Source organism: Heliangelus exortis, chromosome 11, assembly GCF_036169615.1.
Source record: "Heliangelus exortis chromosome 11, bHelExo1.hap1, whole genome shotgun sequence".
Classification (NCBI taxonomy): Eukaryota; Metazoa; Chordata; class Aves; order Apodiformes; family Trochilidae; genus Heliangelus; species Heliangelus exortis.
In genome coordinates, this window is record NC_092432.1 from 15,232,122 (window position 1) to 15,250,144 (window position 18,023).

Consider the following 18,023-nt stretch of genomic DNA (forward strand, 5'->3'; position numbering starts at 1 on the left):
TGCGACTACTTTGAAATTACAAGCCACCTCATTTACAAAAAAACCCCAAATCTCCCACACATTCTTGATTCATTTGGCAAATGAAGATAGAGCAACAATTCTTCTGAAAAACAAAAAAAGCTTTGTCCTTGTTTACCTTGCTCTGTTATATATCATTGCTTCATTGTCATCTAGTACAGTTGACATCATATCCAAATCACGAAACATTTTTAGCATGTAATCTGTAAATTTTTGTCCTGAAACTCTCTCCACAACAGCACTTAAGAGAGTAAAGCCATACGTTGAATACAAGAACTGACTACCTGGAAGAAAAACAGTGAGAAAGGGGAAAACAATTTTAGGTGCACAATCCTTAAATGAAATACAAAAGATAAAATTCAAGGAATCACACGTGCGAATACAAATGTAAACATAATGAATAATCAATTAGAAGTCTTCCCCTCTACCTCCATTTTACTATGATGTGAATCACAAACTAATGCTACCAGATCCTAGGAACTTCTGCAGTGCAGCAGACATTTTCTAAGTGCTGGTAGCTGCAAGAACACAGCTAAGAAATTTTCAGAGAATCTACATGTAAAGCTGGGTTTCCTGCCAGCACATGAAGACTGACATTTAACATCCTTTCCACAGGATTCACCATTACCTGTTCTAACAAGGAAGTCTGAATTCGGAAATGTGAAGCTAACCATAAAATTACTTCTTAAAAGATGTTCACCTGCTGTGACTTGCGTGTCTATGCCCTAAAGAAAGACAAGAGTAGAAGGTTTTCAAAGGTCTAGTGGGTCTAGTTCTACTTTCCTAGTTCTAGAATACCCTGAAAGATTAAATCAGCGCTAACGTGCATTATTAATGACAATATAATTTATTTGCCAAATTATGTTTCATTTTTTAAAAATCTCCTTATGCTAACACCTTTCATGAAAGATCTATGTACCAAGCATTGCCAAACTGCCTATAGTCAAGACTGATCTGTTTACTTTAAATGGTTCCTAGAACTCTCCAAGATGGTGATTCATTTCTCCTCCTCCATACCCCTCCTCTTTAAATGCATGTTATTTATTAATAGAAATGCATATAATTTGTCTGGCAGCCCAACTCATTTAGGACTTACACCTCAAGTGCCATGAAGTTCTCTCTAGAACTAAGTTAAATAATTCCAACAATAAATAACCTCATCAATTCTGTGATTCTGTAGTCTTTCTGTAGGTTTTTTTTAGCACTGGTTTAGAGTCTCACTGAAAATTCTCTCTTCAGATTCATATCTGGAAGTCCCACAGCATGAAATGAGCAAGTTCATATCTGCTTAAAAAATACTTTGTAGACAATATTTTGTTACCAAAATCATAATCTGATTTAGCATTTATAAATTCAGTACTTTCATAGCAGTTAATGCATTACACAGAGTTCATGGGAGAAAAGTCTTATTTCTACCCGAGGTCTTGCTTCCTCTTCTCACCTGCATTATCTGGAACTTCTTGTATTACCTTTTAAGTCTTGACTATATCACAATTTAAACCTGATGGATTATGGCACAGGTAAGACATTACAAAGTGTCTATATAAGCATAATTCCTAAAGTCAGTAAAGATATCTATACAAGACTGTTAAATAAAATTAAACTGATAAAAACCTGATCAGCTCAGTCTTCAAAAGCTGCATCAGTTTTAAGACAATTACACAACCAGATGACTTGTGCTGAACAACCCAAGTACCTCTCTGTGGAGTTTTTAATGGAGAGAGAGAAAAAAGAGGGAGAAGAAGCCAAACAAAAGCAAACCCCCTCACACGCTCTTTCCTGGCATCCACAGTCCTCACTGCATGTATAGCAATTCAGTCTAAATGAACAGAAACTCACCTGGTTTAAAAAATAAAGGATCATTTTTAAATATCTTCAGTGATTCAATCACACTTTCAAATTTTTCCTTCAAATAATACTCTTCTTGCTCAAATTCCTTGTCTCTCCTGCCAGGTTTTGAATTTCGGCTCTTTACCTCACCTTCCTGTTCTTTCCTTGACTTGTCACCCTCAGTCTTTCCAATCCCTTTGCCTTCTTTTTCTTTTTGTTCTTTATCCTGGTAGGGTTTTGTTAGCTTAAGTGCTCTGTTTGCCTTTTCCTTTTCTTCCTTAACTTTTGCAATATCCTTTTCATAGTGTCGAATGCCACTCAAGTGTGACACTAACAGTCTTGTAGTAATAGCAACCTAGGTAGAGAGGAAGATATTAAGCAATGAGCTCTCTTTAATATGGATATAATGCACGGTAAATCATCAGAAAAGAAAAATTCAACAGAGTAAGGAACAAAGTTATGAGATGTTTTACATATAATGTATTAAACTCTGTTAATATATATACATATTTGCACACACAACACACTTGATACAAAACTGAAGATCCAAATTTCCAGCCTTGCTCTTTCAAGCAGCAAATATCAGTACTTGTTGAAGTGACTTTTTGGTGTTTTACATGAACAGATCCAGACACAGGCACCTGTACACATACAGCTGTGCGATGACAGGACCAAAAATCCAAGGAAGTGTTATCAATAGTTACCTACCTTTTCACCCTCGTAGACTTTTTCTGGAAATTCAGGGACATATTTCTGCACTGGGGCATCTAAATCCAGTTTACCCTCTTCCCACAGCTTAGCAACAGCCATCATTGTAAGGCATTTGCTAATGCTGGCAATTCGCATGATGGTCTCTGGCTTACACACCACACGATTCTCTACATCAGCATAACCCAAGCCTATAAGAAAATAAAAACACTGCAGTGAGTATTTTGCATAGACATATACTGAATCAATTACTTACAATTAATTAGATTTACTGGCTGCTTAGGATGCTTTTCCGATAGCTAAACAGGGACATGAAGCATTGGACTACCCCTGCTTCAATTAAGCTACTAACATTTTAGTGCAAGAGGAATAGTTAATCAGAATCAAAGACCAATTTTATTGGCCAGTGGCATTCCAAGTTAATGATTAACTAATAAACAAACAATGGTGAGTGACATTGAAGATTAAGCCAAAATTTACACTCCTGAGGTCAAATATTCAATGTAGAAAACAAAAAAAAGATCAAAATCTAGACTGTAAAATAACTGACCTAAGTCATAAACACTCTTTTCATTCTTCTAAATGAATGGTTTAAGCAGTAAGGGGTTTTATTTTATCAATGGAAAAAAAGAGAAGGGAAGTAACTCACAAACTCATAGCAATTACCTAAGCTGTAATGAAAGGTGATGCTGTAAACCATGTTTCAACATCTCTCAGCAACACTTCAATTAGAAGACAGCTTCAGAGTCTCCCTATGTAACCAACCCACAAGTCTGGCAGCAAGAACTGGAATTAATAAGGAATTATCAAGCTTCCAGACCAGTCTCCAGTCATAGCTGGTTTTAAGATACTGTGCAATGATGCTGCAGCATAAGAAGCTATGAAATGCAGTAAGGACATATTTGCAGTTTTTACTGCAAACAGACATGCAAAGCAATGCATGCCTGTCATATAAAACTGTAGCCTAAATAATGAACTTCTCAGAAAAAAGAAACAACAAACCCTTGCCAAAATACAAGAAACCAAACAAACAGATGCCATTTCAGTTGCCCAAGACCTTTTTCTTTATGTAAAATTGCTACTCAAGTGCTTGCATGCTGCTCGTGAACACAGGTGCTGTACCCCTCAGTGAAAATACTTTCCAAATCTCACATCAGCCTCATCAGCTTAGCAAGAAAGAGGTTTAGTACCATGGTCACAGAACATAGGTAAGGTACAGCATGTGGTCAGATTTATACATATATAAAATCAGTGAAACAACTCTGTTACACTGTTAGAAGTTAGCAACAATTTTACTTCAGTCATATATTATTACCATTTAAGTCATCAAAAAAACAAACAAACAAAAAAACCCCAAAGGTCTTATAAAAATGTTTCTGAAAACAGACATGGTTTGGTGTTTTTTAAAACAAACATCAAATGAGTACATGATATGAGCAGTACTAACAAACACCATTTAAAACTAAACTCTGCATCCAGAAAACTGACAATTTCTGGAAGGATGACACCTGTTAACCTCAGGCCACAAAGAGGAGACAGATCACCAAATGTGACAGGTTATTACTCTGACTACTTAAGTTCCAGTGTGGAGAACATTTTTTTATCACCCATATACAATTCTACCAGACAACTGTACAGCTGCATGCTGTGAATATAAGTATATTCAAGACTGATCTGACAAATCAATGATAGAAAGGTTTGTAACCATAACTCTTGAGCTATTTTAGCACACTCAGGATGTTAATGACTTAGCGATTCATGGAAATTATTGATGTTTACCAAGGCAAGTGTCACCTCATACTCCCTATGCACCTATTTCTGGCCACTGTCCAGAGACAGAACAAGTGGATGAAATCCCAGCCTGATAAGCACATCCAAACTGTTCAGTTTTAAAATGTTCATACTCTCCCAAGAGCTTGCATGAGTACTATTGCCATGTACTAACCTTCTGACCAGACTTCCTTTCCATCTACAGAAACTCCAACCAGTATACCTGGAATTCCTGCTTCATCCTATCAAAAAACAAACAAACAAACAAACAAAGAAAACCAAAACCAAAAACAAACAAAACAAAAAAAAAAAAAAAAACCAAAAACACATTAAGAAGGATCTTTACAGTTAAAAGCTATCCTCTCCTAAACCCTAGAAATGCAAGAGCAAGCCTACAAATACACATGAATATTTGAAGTTTTGTTATATACTAGTTGGGCTGAACTGGTATAAACTGCTTTTGAAAACCAGGCATTTCAATCCAGCAACAGGGGAAAAAATACCGAACAACAGCAATTTAATTAAAATAATTCAATCAATAATTTAATTAAACCAGCTACCAGGACATTACAGAAAGACTGAGTAGAAACAAAGCATTACAGGGCTTACAGTCAAACTGCATCATTTATTACGAGCATAATGTCAATGAAGCTTCGGTCAGATTTTCACAGTAACCACAGCGTGTTTTGTAAAGATTCCCCTCGCCTCCCCACAGCCTTTGAGGCCTCCCCTTGCTCTCCGATGCCCCGTCCTGCACCGTAGCCACCAGCTCCCGCATCAAGCTCTGCCTGCTCTAAGCCTCCCAAGCACCGAGAGCCTTCCCGGACACTGCACTGAGCAGAAACATCATGAGATGCTCCCTCAGCCAGTCCCGGCGGATTGCACCGATCCGTCCCTGACGGCTGCGGGAGCCCGAGCAGCCCCCGTCGGGACGGCCCCTCCCCGGAGCCCCGGCTGCGGCTCAGCCCCGGCAGCTCTCCGGCCTTCGCCTCCTCCTTCAGGTAAAGCCCCAGGCAGCGGGTGAAGCCCCCGGTCTCGCTCAGCACCTTGATCCTCCGCAGCAGATCCCTGCTCCGCTCGATGGCCGCGCCGAAGCCCCGAGGGGGCGGCAGCGGATCCGCCTCCGCCTCCTGCCCGCCGTCAGCCTCGCAGCCCGCCGGCGTCGGCACCTTCACCCCCAGCGCCAGCCCCAGCGCCAGCCCCCAGCCCCAGGGCCGTACTCCGGTACCGCCGTCCCCTCGCCGGGGCGCCGGGAGCCGTCCGGGGATCGCCGCCCGTCGCAGGGCCCGCACCAGGCCCAGCATGGCCTCGCCACCGCCTCCCCGGGCGCCCGCCAGGCAGCTCCAGCCGCTCCCGAGCACTCGCTCGGCCGAGCCCCGAGCGCGTCGAGTGAGAGCAGCCGCTCGCCTCAGGGCGCAGCGGGGCCGGAGCCGGCGGGGGGAGCGGAGCCCCGGCGAGGCCTGGCAGGCACCATGGTCCCAGCTGCCCAGCTGGGCCTCTCCCGAGGGCGGCTGCGGGAGCTTCCCGGCACGCCGGGCCCGGGAATCACAGAACTGTCACGGTTGGAAAAGACCTCTGAGATCGCCGCGCCCCAACCATCAACCCGGGGAAAAAAACCCAAAAAAACAAACCACAAAAACCAATCAAAACTCCAAACACCACCGTATCAGTAGGGCATGTCCTCAAGTACCTCATCCACGCGGTTTTTTAACACCTCCAGGGCCGGTGACCCCACCACCTCCCTGGGCAGCGCATTCCAGAGCCTGACCACTCTCAGGAAAGGAATTATTCCCAGTATCCAGCCTAAACCTCCCCTGGTGCAATTTCAGTCCATTTCACCTCGCCTTGTCCTTATTTACTTGAGAGGCCAGCACCCACCTCACTAATGCACCTTTGGGGCAGCTGCAGAGAGCCCTTATGTCTCCCTCAGCCTCCTCCAAGCTAAACAATCCCAGTTCCCTCAGACCTGTTCTCCAGAGCCGTCACCACCTTGCTTGTCCTTCTCTGAATTTGCTCCAGAAAAAAAAAAAAAAAAAAAAAAAAAAAAAAAAAAAAAAAAAAATAAGTCTTTGTAGTGGGGGATACAGAACGGAACACAGCGCTAGAGCTGCGCCGGACCCGGGGGAGCCCATCCCGCTCTGCCCGAGGCTGGATTCCCGTCAGTGCTCTGCGGGCTCGCCCTGAGGGGGGACCCTTCGTGCCGAGACTGCTGAGCGCTGCCAGATGAAGGCAATTTAAAGCTGGTTTGCTCAATTAACCACCAAAGGCCACCCGCACGTCCCAAGGCAGCTGTGGGAGGTATTCGGCAACGCGAGTCAAATCCTGTGAATCCTTCCAAAAGTACTAATCCTAAAAAAAAAAAAAGAATCTTTAAAAAGAATGACTTTGAGCCACAATTCTGGTCAGGTAAGTCGAACCCCCCAGCAGTCCCCCAGTGAGCTCAAGCACCCCTTTTGATGGCAGCCTGTGACCCCTGCCAGCACCCACACGGTGGCTCTGACAGAAAAAGCTGGGTTTAACCACACTGCCACTGCACTGATGGGTACGAAAAGGAGAGAGAAGAGATGAAGGACAAACCATACCAAAATTTATGCCAAACCATGGCATAAATTATAATCTTATCTCCGCAGGAAACAATTGCAGAATCAAATGAAAAAAGTCTGATGCTTAATGTATGCTCAGCAGAAGTACAGCAGGGCAAGCTACCCTACCACCAAAGTAAAACCTTTTAACTGCAAGATGATCATATTTTATGTAGATTAGTGAGGAATTACTTATAAATGTTGAATTTTCCAGTGCTGGTTTTAGAGTAAAATTTCAGCCTGGAGCAATGCCGATGGCACAGCAATTGCTCAGAATTTTTTGATGTAGTTGCTCTCTTTAGACAGAGGCTATGGAGAGCTGACAATGTCCTCCAGCTGATGGTTTTAACATACCTCAAAAACTTCCACATATAATGTTTCCAAAAAATTTTTAATTGCTCTTTAATGATTTGAATGTTGATTGAGCAGCAAGCTAAAGAGACTGAAGAGTCACCAAACAGTGACAGTACTACTCAAAGCAGAAGGAAAGATTTTCAGCAAATCAGTAGATTCAGACTGACAGGCAAGCTGGATGTCAGCTCAATCCAAATCCCATCCAAGATATGTCCAATAACCAAGACTCTTGTGAGCTTTGCCAAGCGGATGAGTCTGCAGATTTGGGACCCTTACATCAGCCTTGTACAACATTTTAAGAGACTGTATGTGCCTAATGCAAAGGCAAATCCAGACTTGCCTGCTATCAGTGGAATTGTTAGTTCACGTGTCTAACTTGGGCATCAAAATATCTTATTTAGTAGGAAGATACTCAGTAATCTCCTTCCTATACATAACTGCTGTGACGTTACTGATGCCAATGATGCTGGAACAGATAGTGCTAGGGACAAAGAAGGCTAAAAAATTGCTTCAATAACAGGTAACTTCGGTCTCCTTTTTAGCACTCTTATTGCTCTTTTGGATTTCAGACACCCTAGTCCAATAGTCCAAGTGCAAGAGGAGAGGACAGGGAAGGACTTGTTTGTATGCCATGGTCCAAGATGAGTAGAAAATTCTGTAAGTGATACCAAAAGCAGCTGAGCTGCTCCATGGCATACTATGGATAATACAATGGCATTCAAACAGTTGAGAAATGTTCAAAGTGCTTTTTGTTTTACCTGTTCAAAGTCAGGCCTCTCAAGGAAATGCCTTAGACTACACTGTTCCAAGGACTTAGAACCCTGCAAATCACTGGGAGGTTGATCAGGATGTATCATTACTTAGCAATGCAGAAAGGTCCTTCTGCATAAAGCCCAGAGTACCCAGTTTGATCGGCTGTGCAGGGGTTTGCCACGTCTTTTTTTGAGATTTTCTGGATATTTATACAATGACTTAAAACCTTATGTATACATGTTGAAGGGTTCTTGAACAGCAGGTAACAACCTTTAATAATGGCCACTCTGTGAGAGAATACAACAGCTTAACAAATAAAAAAGCCAAAGCCATGCTTCTCAGCAAAAGTGGGGAGTCTGTTTTTACAAATCCACATATGCTCTGATGGAGAGTATTTTGAGATGCTCACCTAGGGAGTTGTATGTCTTTCATGTCCACTGATATAAAAACCTGCAGGACTGGGCAGCAGCTTTCATGCATGAAGGCAAATGCCAACCAAATGCTACCACTTTTCACTGCAGGCATTTATTTCTCATTAGTATTTTTTCAATAAAACTGCTGCTTACCACAATATAACTTCATACCCAACTGGTGCAAGATGCTGTATTTACTTTCTCATAACTAATTTTCACTGTTTTGATCTGTCTCTGGAAGTATTTTGCACCAGGATTCTCTGCATTCTTACATTCACCTGCTCAGTGGGAACTCTGGCACCACACTTCTGCATGGGCCTAGGCCAGAAATGGATCTTGCCATTTTCCCCTGATTGCCTTAATGAAGAGCTTTGTGTTAAATCCAGAAGCACAACAGGGCCTCTTGTTATCTTTTGTATCTTCCCCTAAAGTGCTGGATTTATCAGGCTTGTAAGGTTTTGAGAATTTTCTGCTCCCATTAATAGCAGGAGAAAATGAAGACAGCAAGCACTAGCCTAATCCATTTCTAAATTTAACAAAGCCCCAGTTTTCTCTTCTGTCTTCATCCATCAGTCACTTATAAGTATAGGCACAGACTCACAGCTGTAATCCATCTTCCTTACCTAACACAGCCAGAAACCTCCATCTGGAGACCCTTCTGGCATGGTGGAAAAACTCCACATGGTTTAGCACTAAACCAGCTGACTTGTCCTCTGCTCTGCTGCCTTGCCAAGTTGTACTTACCAGATTTGAAAAGCCTCTGTGCAGACGGATGCCTCATTTGGATGATGAGAACAGTGGGACACAACGGGTGTCTCAGCTAAGCAGGGCTGTGCTCTCTCACCACAACATGGGCCAGCTTTAGAGTCTCACCATCAAGAATCCTTTAAGGCTTTATAGCTTTTAAGACAAACAAGAAAGGCTCAATAACATGAGCTCTTAAAGTGCTTATGTAGCTTCCCAGTCATCTCACTCTTGTAGCTGCATGCTAGTGCTTTCACTGGCTTTTTCATAACTGTGTGAGCTGGGGAACAACAACTGCAGCCCACCATCAAAAGGTATATGAAGCTCATTTTGCTGCTGGTGGTCAGCAGTATGTGGAAACATCAGGTATGCCTTAATCAGTGTTTCCTAAAACACGACTTTAAAAAAAAAAAAAAGTATCTACAGCCATTTCAGAAACAACTTTGTCACTTCTGTCAGTACCCTTCCATTTCAGTGAGCACTTCTGTGGATCCTGATGTCTCAGAACATGTAAGAGATGTCATTATAGCTTCTCCTGCTTTTAAGTCTGGACTTTGATCTCAGCATTTTTGCTATGATGATCTTACTTGCTTTTCTTGCTCACCAATGTGGCAAAATTGTAAGCTGACATGCCCCTAAATGTAACATTTTCATTGAAACGGAAAAGATGGGTAATGTTTTCAACAAACAAAATGTAGGGTTTGAATAACAGAAAACAAGTGATGGCTATTAGTAGTCCCCTCATAAAGGGCTGGTCAGTTCTGAAATCATGAGCCCAGCTCTGCTCTTCCATCCTATTAAATACCACAAAGACAAATAGAGGGAACATTAGAAGGAAAGAAAACAAACTCTGCTTTCTCCCTTTCCAGAGGTAATTTAATTTGTTTGAGAACCATGAGACATTTTTTATTCCCCTCTGGCTTAAAGCATACAGTAGATGGCAGTAAGAATCCTCATGAGTTTAACTAGTGTTAGCACAAGGGGCAGTTCAGCAGCAGTGGGATCTCTGTTGCTTTTAAGAGTCTTGCTGAACAGAGTCATTATTACAGATTCCTCACTCAGTCACATTTTTTGTTTGGTCTTGCTCAGTATAGCAGTTCTCAGAGTATTGTTATTTGCTTGTCAAACAAGACCTGTGTGATTACAGTGTACTGCCTAGTTCAGTAACAATGCTAACCCTACCAACCTGCACCAGTAACTTCCTGTTAGGCCACCAGTCAAAACCCAGACACCCCTTTCCAAAAAGGTACATAAATAGGTGCATGCCCACGGCTTTATTTTATGATTAATAGATTTCCTGAGATTTTTTTTTTCCCTAAAGTCCTGAGTGGGTGAATTCTCCAACAACTTAGCTGAGAAACACTAGTCAAGAACAAATATTTAAGCATGGAAAATGCCTGTCCCAGGAGAAAAAGTAGCGTTAAAGACAGTGGGTCTTTAGACATTGAGCTCATCATGTTTATCGTCAGCTCAGCTTGAGCTGATTATTTGTAATCTTAATTTCTTGAGGAGTTTATTAAACATGATGTACTTTTTCTACACTACACAGGAACACTGATCCTGTTGTGGTCACACCAGCAGCACAGTCTTGCCATGTCCATATCCCCATCACAAATTAGCAGACAGGGCAGCAGAGCTGGCCCTGCCCTCCAAGCAGCTCATACATGGAGACTTGGTGGTGGCTTTTTTTTTTTTTGTCCTGACACACACAGACCATAAAGGGAACAAAACTCAGATATTACTCTCTTCAATTTACTCCATTTTCCTGTGTATTCAGGATGTGTCACCTGGGGATTATATACTTTCATTAAATTGAACATGAAATTGTTTTATAGTGCTACATTGTTACTGCCTTAGTTTTGCAAATTACATGCAGTCTGACAGAGGTCCTAGAAACAACAGGATGGGAGTTTGGGAAGCATTAGGCATGTCAGGGAAAGGAATGCTGGGAAGACCATGCTGTGGTTAACAGACCAGCCAAAGGGTGCACAGTTCTTTTTTTTTCTTTGGAAAAACATTGGTTTTGAAGCTAGTTTCTCAGTGGGGATTTCCTTATACTTGTATTTCAGGGCCTAGTTTTAAATCTCTTGGGACTCACAGGAAAAGTAATTGTCACCAGCTGACTGTAAGTAATGAAAGAACATTTGTGAAATTCATCAGTGAAAAAAAATGAAAAAAGAAGACCATCATCAACTAACCCCCCCCCCAAATCAACAAAAAAACCCCCCACCAAATCAGAAGACACCATACAAAATTATTTCCTGTTTTTTTCCTGAAGTTATCCTCCAGGCAACAATCTCTTCTGGTTGAAAACTGAGCACAAAGAGGACTGGAGCAATTTGTAACTAAGAATGACTTCACATTAATAATCAGAATCCAGTTGCTCTGCATAAGCTCTCCAGCTTTTCTCCCCCCTCAGAGGTTACAGGTACACTGCTATAGCATGCACACAATGCAATAGGTACCAGCATTGGTGTTTTTGACTTTTCCAAATGCATCTTTTCAGCAACTGAAGTATTTGCTTCAAAACAAAGTAACAAATCACAAAACCACCTAAAAGATTAAAGTGATTAACTGTAAGATATCGTTCTGAAGCTCATATTCCCAAAGATACAATCATGAAGTGCAGGCACTTAGGAAAGCCTCCCAGCTTGCTCTCTGAAGAGCTCCTCATAATGGAGTGCTAACTATGTCTCTTTCCACCCTTTTGAACAAGTCCCAGAGAACTATGTGTTAACTCTAACTGCCTAACACTGACTGACTTACTCGGGAGAGAAGCAGACCAGGCAACTGCATTCATCCTGAAGTGCCAGGGTCAAGTGCCACCTCCACAGCAAAAGTCTGCAAGTCAGGAAGAAAACCAACAGGCAGGTTTGCTTTGACAGATACAGCAGCAGGAGGAAAAACGTGTTTCCAGATTTTGTTATGTGAATTTTCAGGCACATACGTTGTGAAGAGAACAGACATGACTGTCACTTTCTTTAGCTGTTCTTCTAGATAGAAGACTCCTCAATATTATCCTTCTCAATATCTATTCTAGCATTTTTTCCAAGCCATTCACATTATTTAAAGCTCCAGCATATGCTTTTACTGAAAACTATTGTTATAAGCAAATGCTTCCTTGCAGTTCACACCAAATACTCATCCAGCCATACGTGCATGCTGGTTGCCAGCCCATTTTCCACACATTCCCTGCTGTGACTCTCTGTTCCAGTGTGGTTTCACCTACCTGTGCTGCAACTACACCTTCATTTCGCTCTGCAGATATGTTCTGCGCCACTAAAAATGTTCTTCGTGAGAACTGAACACAGATAGCTTGAGAAACTGCACAGGCCAGTGAAAAAACAGGAAAAGGCTTCTTATCAAATTAGTAACATCTCAGATATTTGGGTGGAGGCATTTGGCACCGGGCTTGCGTATTCTTATGGGAGTTAATCCACGCATATTACAAACTCCATTCTTTTGCCTCGTATTACTGCTCCCAAGTTGAGGCATGTTTCAGAAGAGCCTCTCTAAAGATGTGTAAGTGCACAATTAGTATATTTTACACAGAGCAGGAAGAAAGGATTTTGCTCTATCCCTATTCCATACAGTTAATAGCACTTACACAGATTTGTGCTGCAGTAGGACCACTGCCCAAACTGAAGCAGGTTGTTTCTTTTATCCCTTTGCATTCAGAGGTATAGGAAAACAACTAAGAAAATCCCAAAAACTTCAACACTTAGGGAAGACTGTGATGGCTGACTTCTGCAGGAAGCACTAAGTCCGGGGCAGTTTGTCCCTCCTGCCATTTGGAATAACCCATCAACAGCCTGAGTTGGAAACATTTCATTTATTTCTTTGACTTTGAACCCCATCTGAAACCACTTCTGTGATTTAGATGCTATATGTGCTTTCTGTCGTATAGCAGCATATCTCAGGTACACATAAGCACACAACTTACAGGTATATTTCAGTGTGATTAACATCACTCAGTGGAACAGTTTCACTACCTGTATACTCATCTTTATGTCTGCCACAGCTTGGATTCTTTTAATCCCTTCATCCCCAATAAAAACAATCTTGTAGTGGGGAAAGGTAAGCAAGATATTGACACATACATCAGAGGGGAATCCAGCTCAAGGTTTACTGATGCTGAAAGGGAAGCTCTGATTTACTTAATGGATGATGACGTTTTCCAAGCCATGTAATGAAAGCTAGCAAGTCCCTACTTGACTTGGTGCTTGTCAAATTTAAACAACAGGTGTGAGTAAAAACTATTTTTTACATGGACAGCTGGGGTTCTTGTAAATTTTCAAGCAGAAAAGTAAAACAGAAACTAAAAGAAGCCCACATGTTGTCAGAACAATGTATTTGTATCTGAAACAAAGCCGCACTTGGTTTTGCTGCTCTCACACTGCAGTGGAGTAATTTCTTCATCAGTGCTTCAGAGGCCAAACAGACATGGGGAAAAGAAGAACTGGGAAAACAGATCTCAGACCTTTCTGTTTTTACTGTAGCTTAAATGTATTCTGCAGTCTCCTACCTTTAATTCAGTACGGAGCTGTCCTACTCATCATGAAGAACTGCTCAGCATCTTTGAACATCAGGTTCTTAAGGAACTGAAGCACAGCACTGCAGTCCTCACTAGGGACAGCCACTTGTGCCTTACACCTACAGACCAAGTGTCACAGCAGCTCAAGATTCAGAAGCTTTGGTGCCAGACAGACCTTCTTATTGTACAATAACTCCATACTCAGTTCTACAACACTGAGACTTTGCTCTACTGGAACTGTTTAATTATGGCTTAGGCAAACAGGCAGGGCTTAGCTGTATATACTTGGTATATGAGTATGGCCAAAGTTGTATAGGCACTTGTGTGGTTTGGTAAAATGAACTTCTTTTTAAACAACTTGGCTAAAATGACAGAAATCCCTATATGGTCTGCACTCAATCTGAACTTGGATTATATTGATTTTCCTTAATTAAATTCACACTGTTCAGAGTAAGTGATTCACAAAAAATAATGGATTCAGAGCAAACTCAGGTCTTTTGCTAGCTGTATTGTTCCTCATGCTAGCAGCACATACACTGATGGGGAAACAGAGGGAGGAGACAATAAATTAATTCGTAAAAATGGCAGTAATCTCTGCTGCTCCTCCACATATAGGTCCCTGTGCTTTTTATTTTGATTTACACCAAGTCTAAGCATAGAATGCGTCCTATGAATTACCAACCATTCGGGTTCCTTGTGCTGCCTCTTGTACCACAATACTTCCCACCCAGTTGTTAAATCTCCAGGAAATGCCTTGCACTCAGATATGGCTGTATGTGAAATGTAATAAAAACACACACACAATTGCTCCACATTTGCTAACTGCTGAAAAGCAGTAAAAATGGGTGGTTTTGTCTCTAATGTCATGATTTCCTGGTTACTGCAATCAATAATAAAGTCCTAGCTCAGAGAAACTCAACCCAGGTTCTGCTGGGTTGAATTCACCGAAAAGAAAGGATTTTTATTGATTTTTTTGGGAAAGACTCCTGCACCCTGTACTTTAAACCCAGCTGAAGGGTGCCAAAAAATTTGCTGCTACCTGGACTTTGCCAGACACCTTCCTCTGTAGCAGAGGAATGTGGTGGTAGCAGGAACATAAGTGGAGGCTGCAGGAGCAGGACAAGGCAGAACTACACAGTAGCAGTTAAGAAGGGGAGGATTCATTCTTCTGTACATCACCTCCATGCTGTCTATATATATTCTCCTAACACAATTCTAATTTAACCCCTGTGCACAATTCTACCTTACTGCTTTCCTTTTGTCTGGGCTCTTGCCTGGCTTATTTTCCCAATACGTGCTGTGTTTTTTTCTAGATAATCTGCACAAATTACCTCATCCCCTGAGTCTATTTTATAGTCTACATGTGTACAATAAACAAATCAGGAAATAGCACAGCAATAGTCTGGCAGGGTCCTCCTTGCTGGCTAGAGAAAACCATAGATTTTGAAATGCTTTCCCATGCTATTTCTCCAACTAGTATTTTTGTGAAGAGAACCATGCAAACTATTGGTGGACCTCCAAAGAAATGCTTTTTTAAATTTTTTCCAATTTTTAAATTGGAAACTCACACAGATCTCCATATTATAATCAATTCCAATGTGCCCTAAGAGAGTAAACACCCCCAGAATTGTGTTTCACCTTCCTAAATATTCTTTCACAAATTCTACTGTAGAGACACCAGACCTGCAACATTTTCACCAGAAGCATGAACAACTGCCATGAGGTGTTTGGCTTTTGCAGGTTTTATCCAAACACTGTTTGCCAGGAGCTTTGGCTGAGACAGATCACATGGACACTTGACTTGACAGCTCTGTTTGAATCTCAGGGCAAAAAATGAAATCATTAATGTTCATGGCCCCACATTTCATTCCTTCATACTCATGATGCAAAAATGCTTGTAGAAAAGTGAGGGAAATGTTATCCCACAGTCACACGTGCCAGTGTGTTATGAGAGGTGGCACTTGTGGTACTGTCAGCTGCAGCAAGGTAAACAGAAATTGGGGGGTTTTATGTGTTTTTGTATGTGTTTTTGGTTTTTTTCTTTTTGTCTTTTTTCCCCCTTTGATTTTTATTCAGCCATTCCTCAAAGAGCAGAGAGATATGAAGAAACCAGTGATGGGGTGTCCCTAAAGCCCATAATATTCAAATCCAAAATACTACATAATATCCTTTCATTTCAGCACATTATGAGTCAAGGAACAACAAATGGGAAGGAACAGTTTATGCATCTGTAAAACACTTCTAATCTGCTTCTTTTTCCCGTTTTTGTCTGCTCTCATATAAATTAACTAGCTGGGATATCTGGATTGCTCACTAAGCTGCTCCCATTGTGAGGGGTATCCTGCATTTATGCAATTCTCAGCAACAGCTTACAAATTGGCAAGGCTATGACTTGGAGAAAACTTGAGAGGCTGGCAACTGGAGCCAAGAAGATTATGCAAACGTGACACAGATTTTCCATGCCTTGGAAAGAATACATACACACTGAAGAAAGCAAGTTACACAGATTCCCTCTATTAAAGGGAATGTCCTTGCTTTCTCTTCTGCTTTGAACTTTTTGCTGCAATCCCCGCTTAAACATTCATTGATGATCCTGTTTCATTATTAAAAACTTGGGGTATTACAAAAGATACCAAAATAAACACCTGTAGAAAAAAAAACACTGTATTTTCTCCATCTGCTGAGCCATGTAAAAAGTAGTTCTCCTCCACCCTTTAAAAAATGTCTTAGTAATTTAATCACTCTCTTCTTTTGCTGCCACATGACAGCAGTCACAGATATCTGTAACCAGTGTTACAGATATTCCTACAATATTAACAGTACAGTTAATAAAAGTGAGGTTTACCAACTTTACCCAGACTTTGAGTAGCATCAATGACAGCAGAAATGGGTTAATATGCATAATTCCTTACAGATTTTTTGCTCAGGTACTAGAGCTCCAAGAGGCAGTGCTCTGAAGGTGCAGACTACTGTTTTAGTCTTGTTTCTTAAAGAAAAGGGATTTATATGTCATTTCTGTTTCTGTCTCTGATCCCATTCAGCAGCTCTTGAACTGACTAGGCTAGTTTTGATCGCACAAGACTCTAAAGGGAAAATTACATTTCTGCAAGTTCTGTGAATGTAAGGAGCCATTAAGATAGAAAGGAGAGGCCTGAGAGCTGCCTGATAGAAAGGTGGCACCTGCAGCACATTTTTCTACATTACAGAAATCCCATGAAGCTGCAAGAGACAATACAAATGTCTCAGTATCTGAAAAAAAATTCACTGCAAATTTCCAACCAACATGAATCTGCAAGAGGGCAGGTTTTGCCAGTTCTGGTCCTCTCAGAACAACTGATTTCATTTTGATGACAACTCACAAACCAACCAAGAAATTACATACCACAGCTATACAGTAATGGTATATTTCCAACTGCTATATGTGTTTTTGCAGTGAAGAAAAGGGTAAGCAGCTCTACAGACCGAGAATTTGCATTTTGAGAAATGCTGATTGATTCAGCATTCTGTAATTTAACAAATTTGTATCAAGATGGGCAAAGTGGCTGCAAGAGGAAGTTTCCCATTTGTGGGGAAAGCTGCTAAAGCTGAGCCAAATTTATCTATCTTTATGAGCCAATACTTTCTATCTTCACTGAACTTTGCCTGATTAGCCACTGTATGCAAAGAATCCATAATGGGTAGTGGCTTATGACAGAAACAGTAGAAACAGATTTTTCTGCTCCAGCCTATGGATCTGCTACACCTCAGCAAAAAAAGCCACTTGTTATGATTCACCATTATGTTCACTGCTCACTTCAGCCCTCCTTGGAACTGGAAAACTTTTATTTACCTATTATGAAGGTTTATGGATTAATCTGTAACAGCACACTTCAGGGTAATCCATTTTACAGATTTATTTTTTTTTCCCAAGATTTAATTCTTAGCTCCTTGCTTGCACATGCTTGCCCGATTAATGATGACATGACCTCATTAAGAGACATTAAAACCACAGCCTCCTCCTTACCCTTCACACAGTATGATGTGAATTCAGATTCTCCAAAACACAAAGCAGTTTGTGGGCTCCTGGAAAGCAATTGATTTTAAGCAGCAAAGGATCTGACCTCACTCAGACACATTACTAAAGACCCAAGCACAGGCCATGGGACCATAAAAGCAATCCAGTGGAGCAGGCAGCACACTCAGCTTTGCAAGACTCATGGCCAAGTGCCAGGAATTCCTCTGTTCAGCTCCCAGCACTCTCTGGGTGGCCTTGGGCCCTGCCCTATAAACTACTTCACAGCACAGCCCTTCAGCCCTACTGACTGGCAGCACTGCTCT

At 41.4% G+C, this 18,023-nt stretch overlaps 1 protein-coding gene across 9 annotated transcripts in view; it reads right to left on the reverse strand.

Annotated features, from left to right (window-relative positions):
- Nucleotides 1-14,807, reverse strand: part of LACTB (lactamase beta) — a 28,649-nt gene extending 13,842 nt beyond the window's left edge. The window contains exons 1-6 of one of the 9 annotated variants that reach the window (XM_071754858.1): nucleotides 11,939-14,807; nucleotides 11,622-11,725; nucleotides 4,502-4,568; nucleotides 2,557-2,747; nucleotides 1,858-2,203; nucleotides 137-302 (exon numbers count right to left, since the gene is read on the reverse strand). In XM_071754858.1, coding sequence (XP_071610959.1) covers nucleotides 137-302; nucleotides 1,858-2,203; nucleotides 2,557-2,747; nucleotides 4,502-4,568; nucleotides 11,622-11,725; nucleotides 11,939-11,972 — 908 coding nt within the window. In that variant the 5' untranslated portion in view covers nucleotides 11,973-14,807. Of the gene's footprint in view, nucleotides 1-136; nucleotides 303-1,857; nucleotides 2,204-2,556; nucleotides 2,748-4,501; nucleotides 4,569-5,372; nucleotides 5,981-11,621; nucleotides 11,726-11,938 lie in introns of those variants that run through there. The other 8 variants (XM_071754862.1, XM_071754861.1, XM_071754865.1 and 5 more) reach the window with 8 other exon arrangements.
- Nucleotides 14,808-18,023: the final 3,216 nt, after the last annotated feature.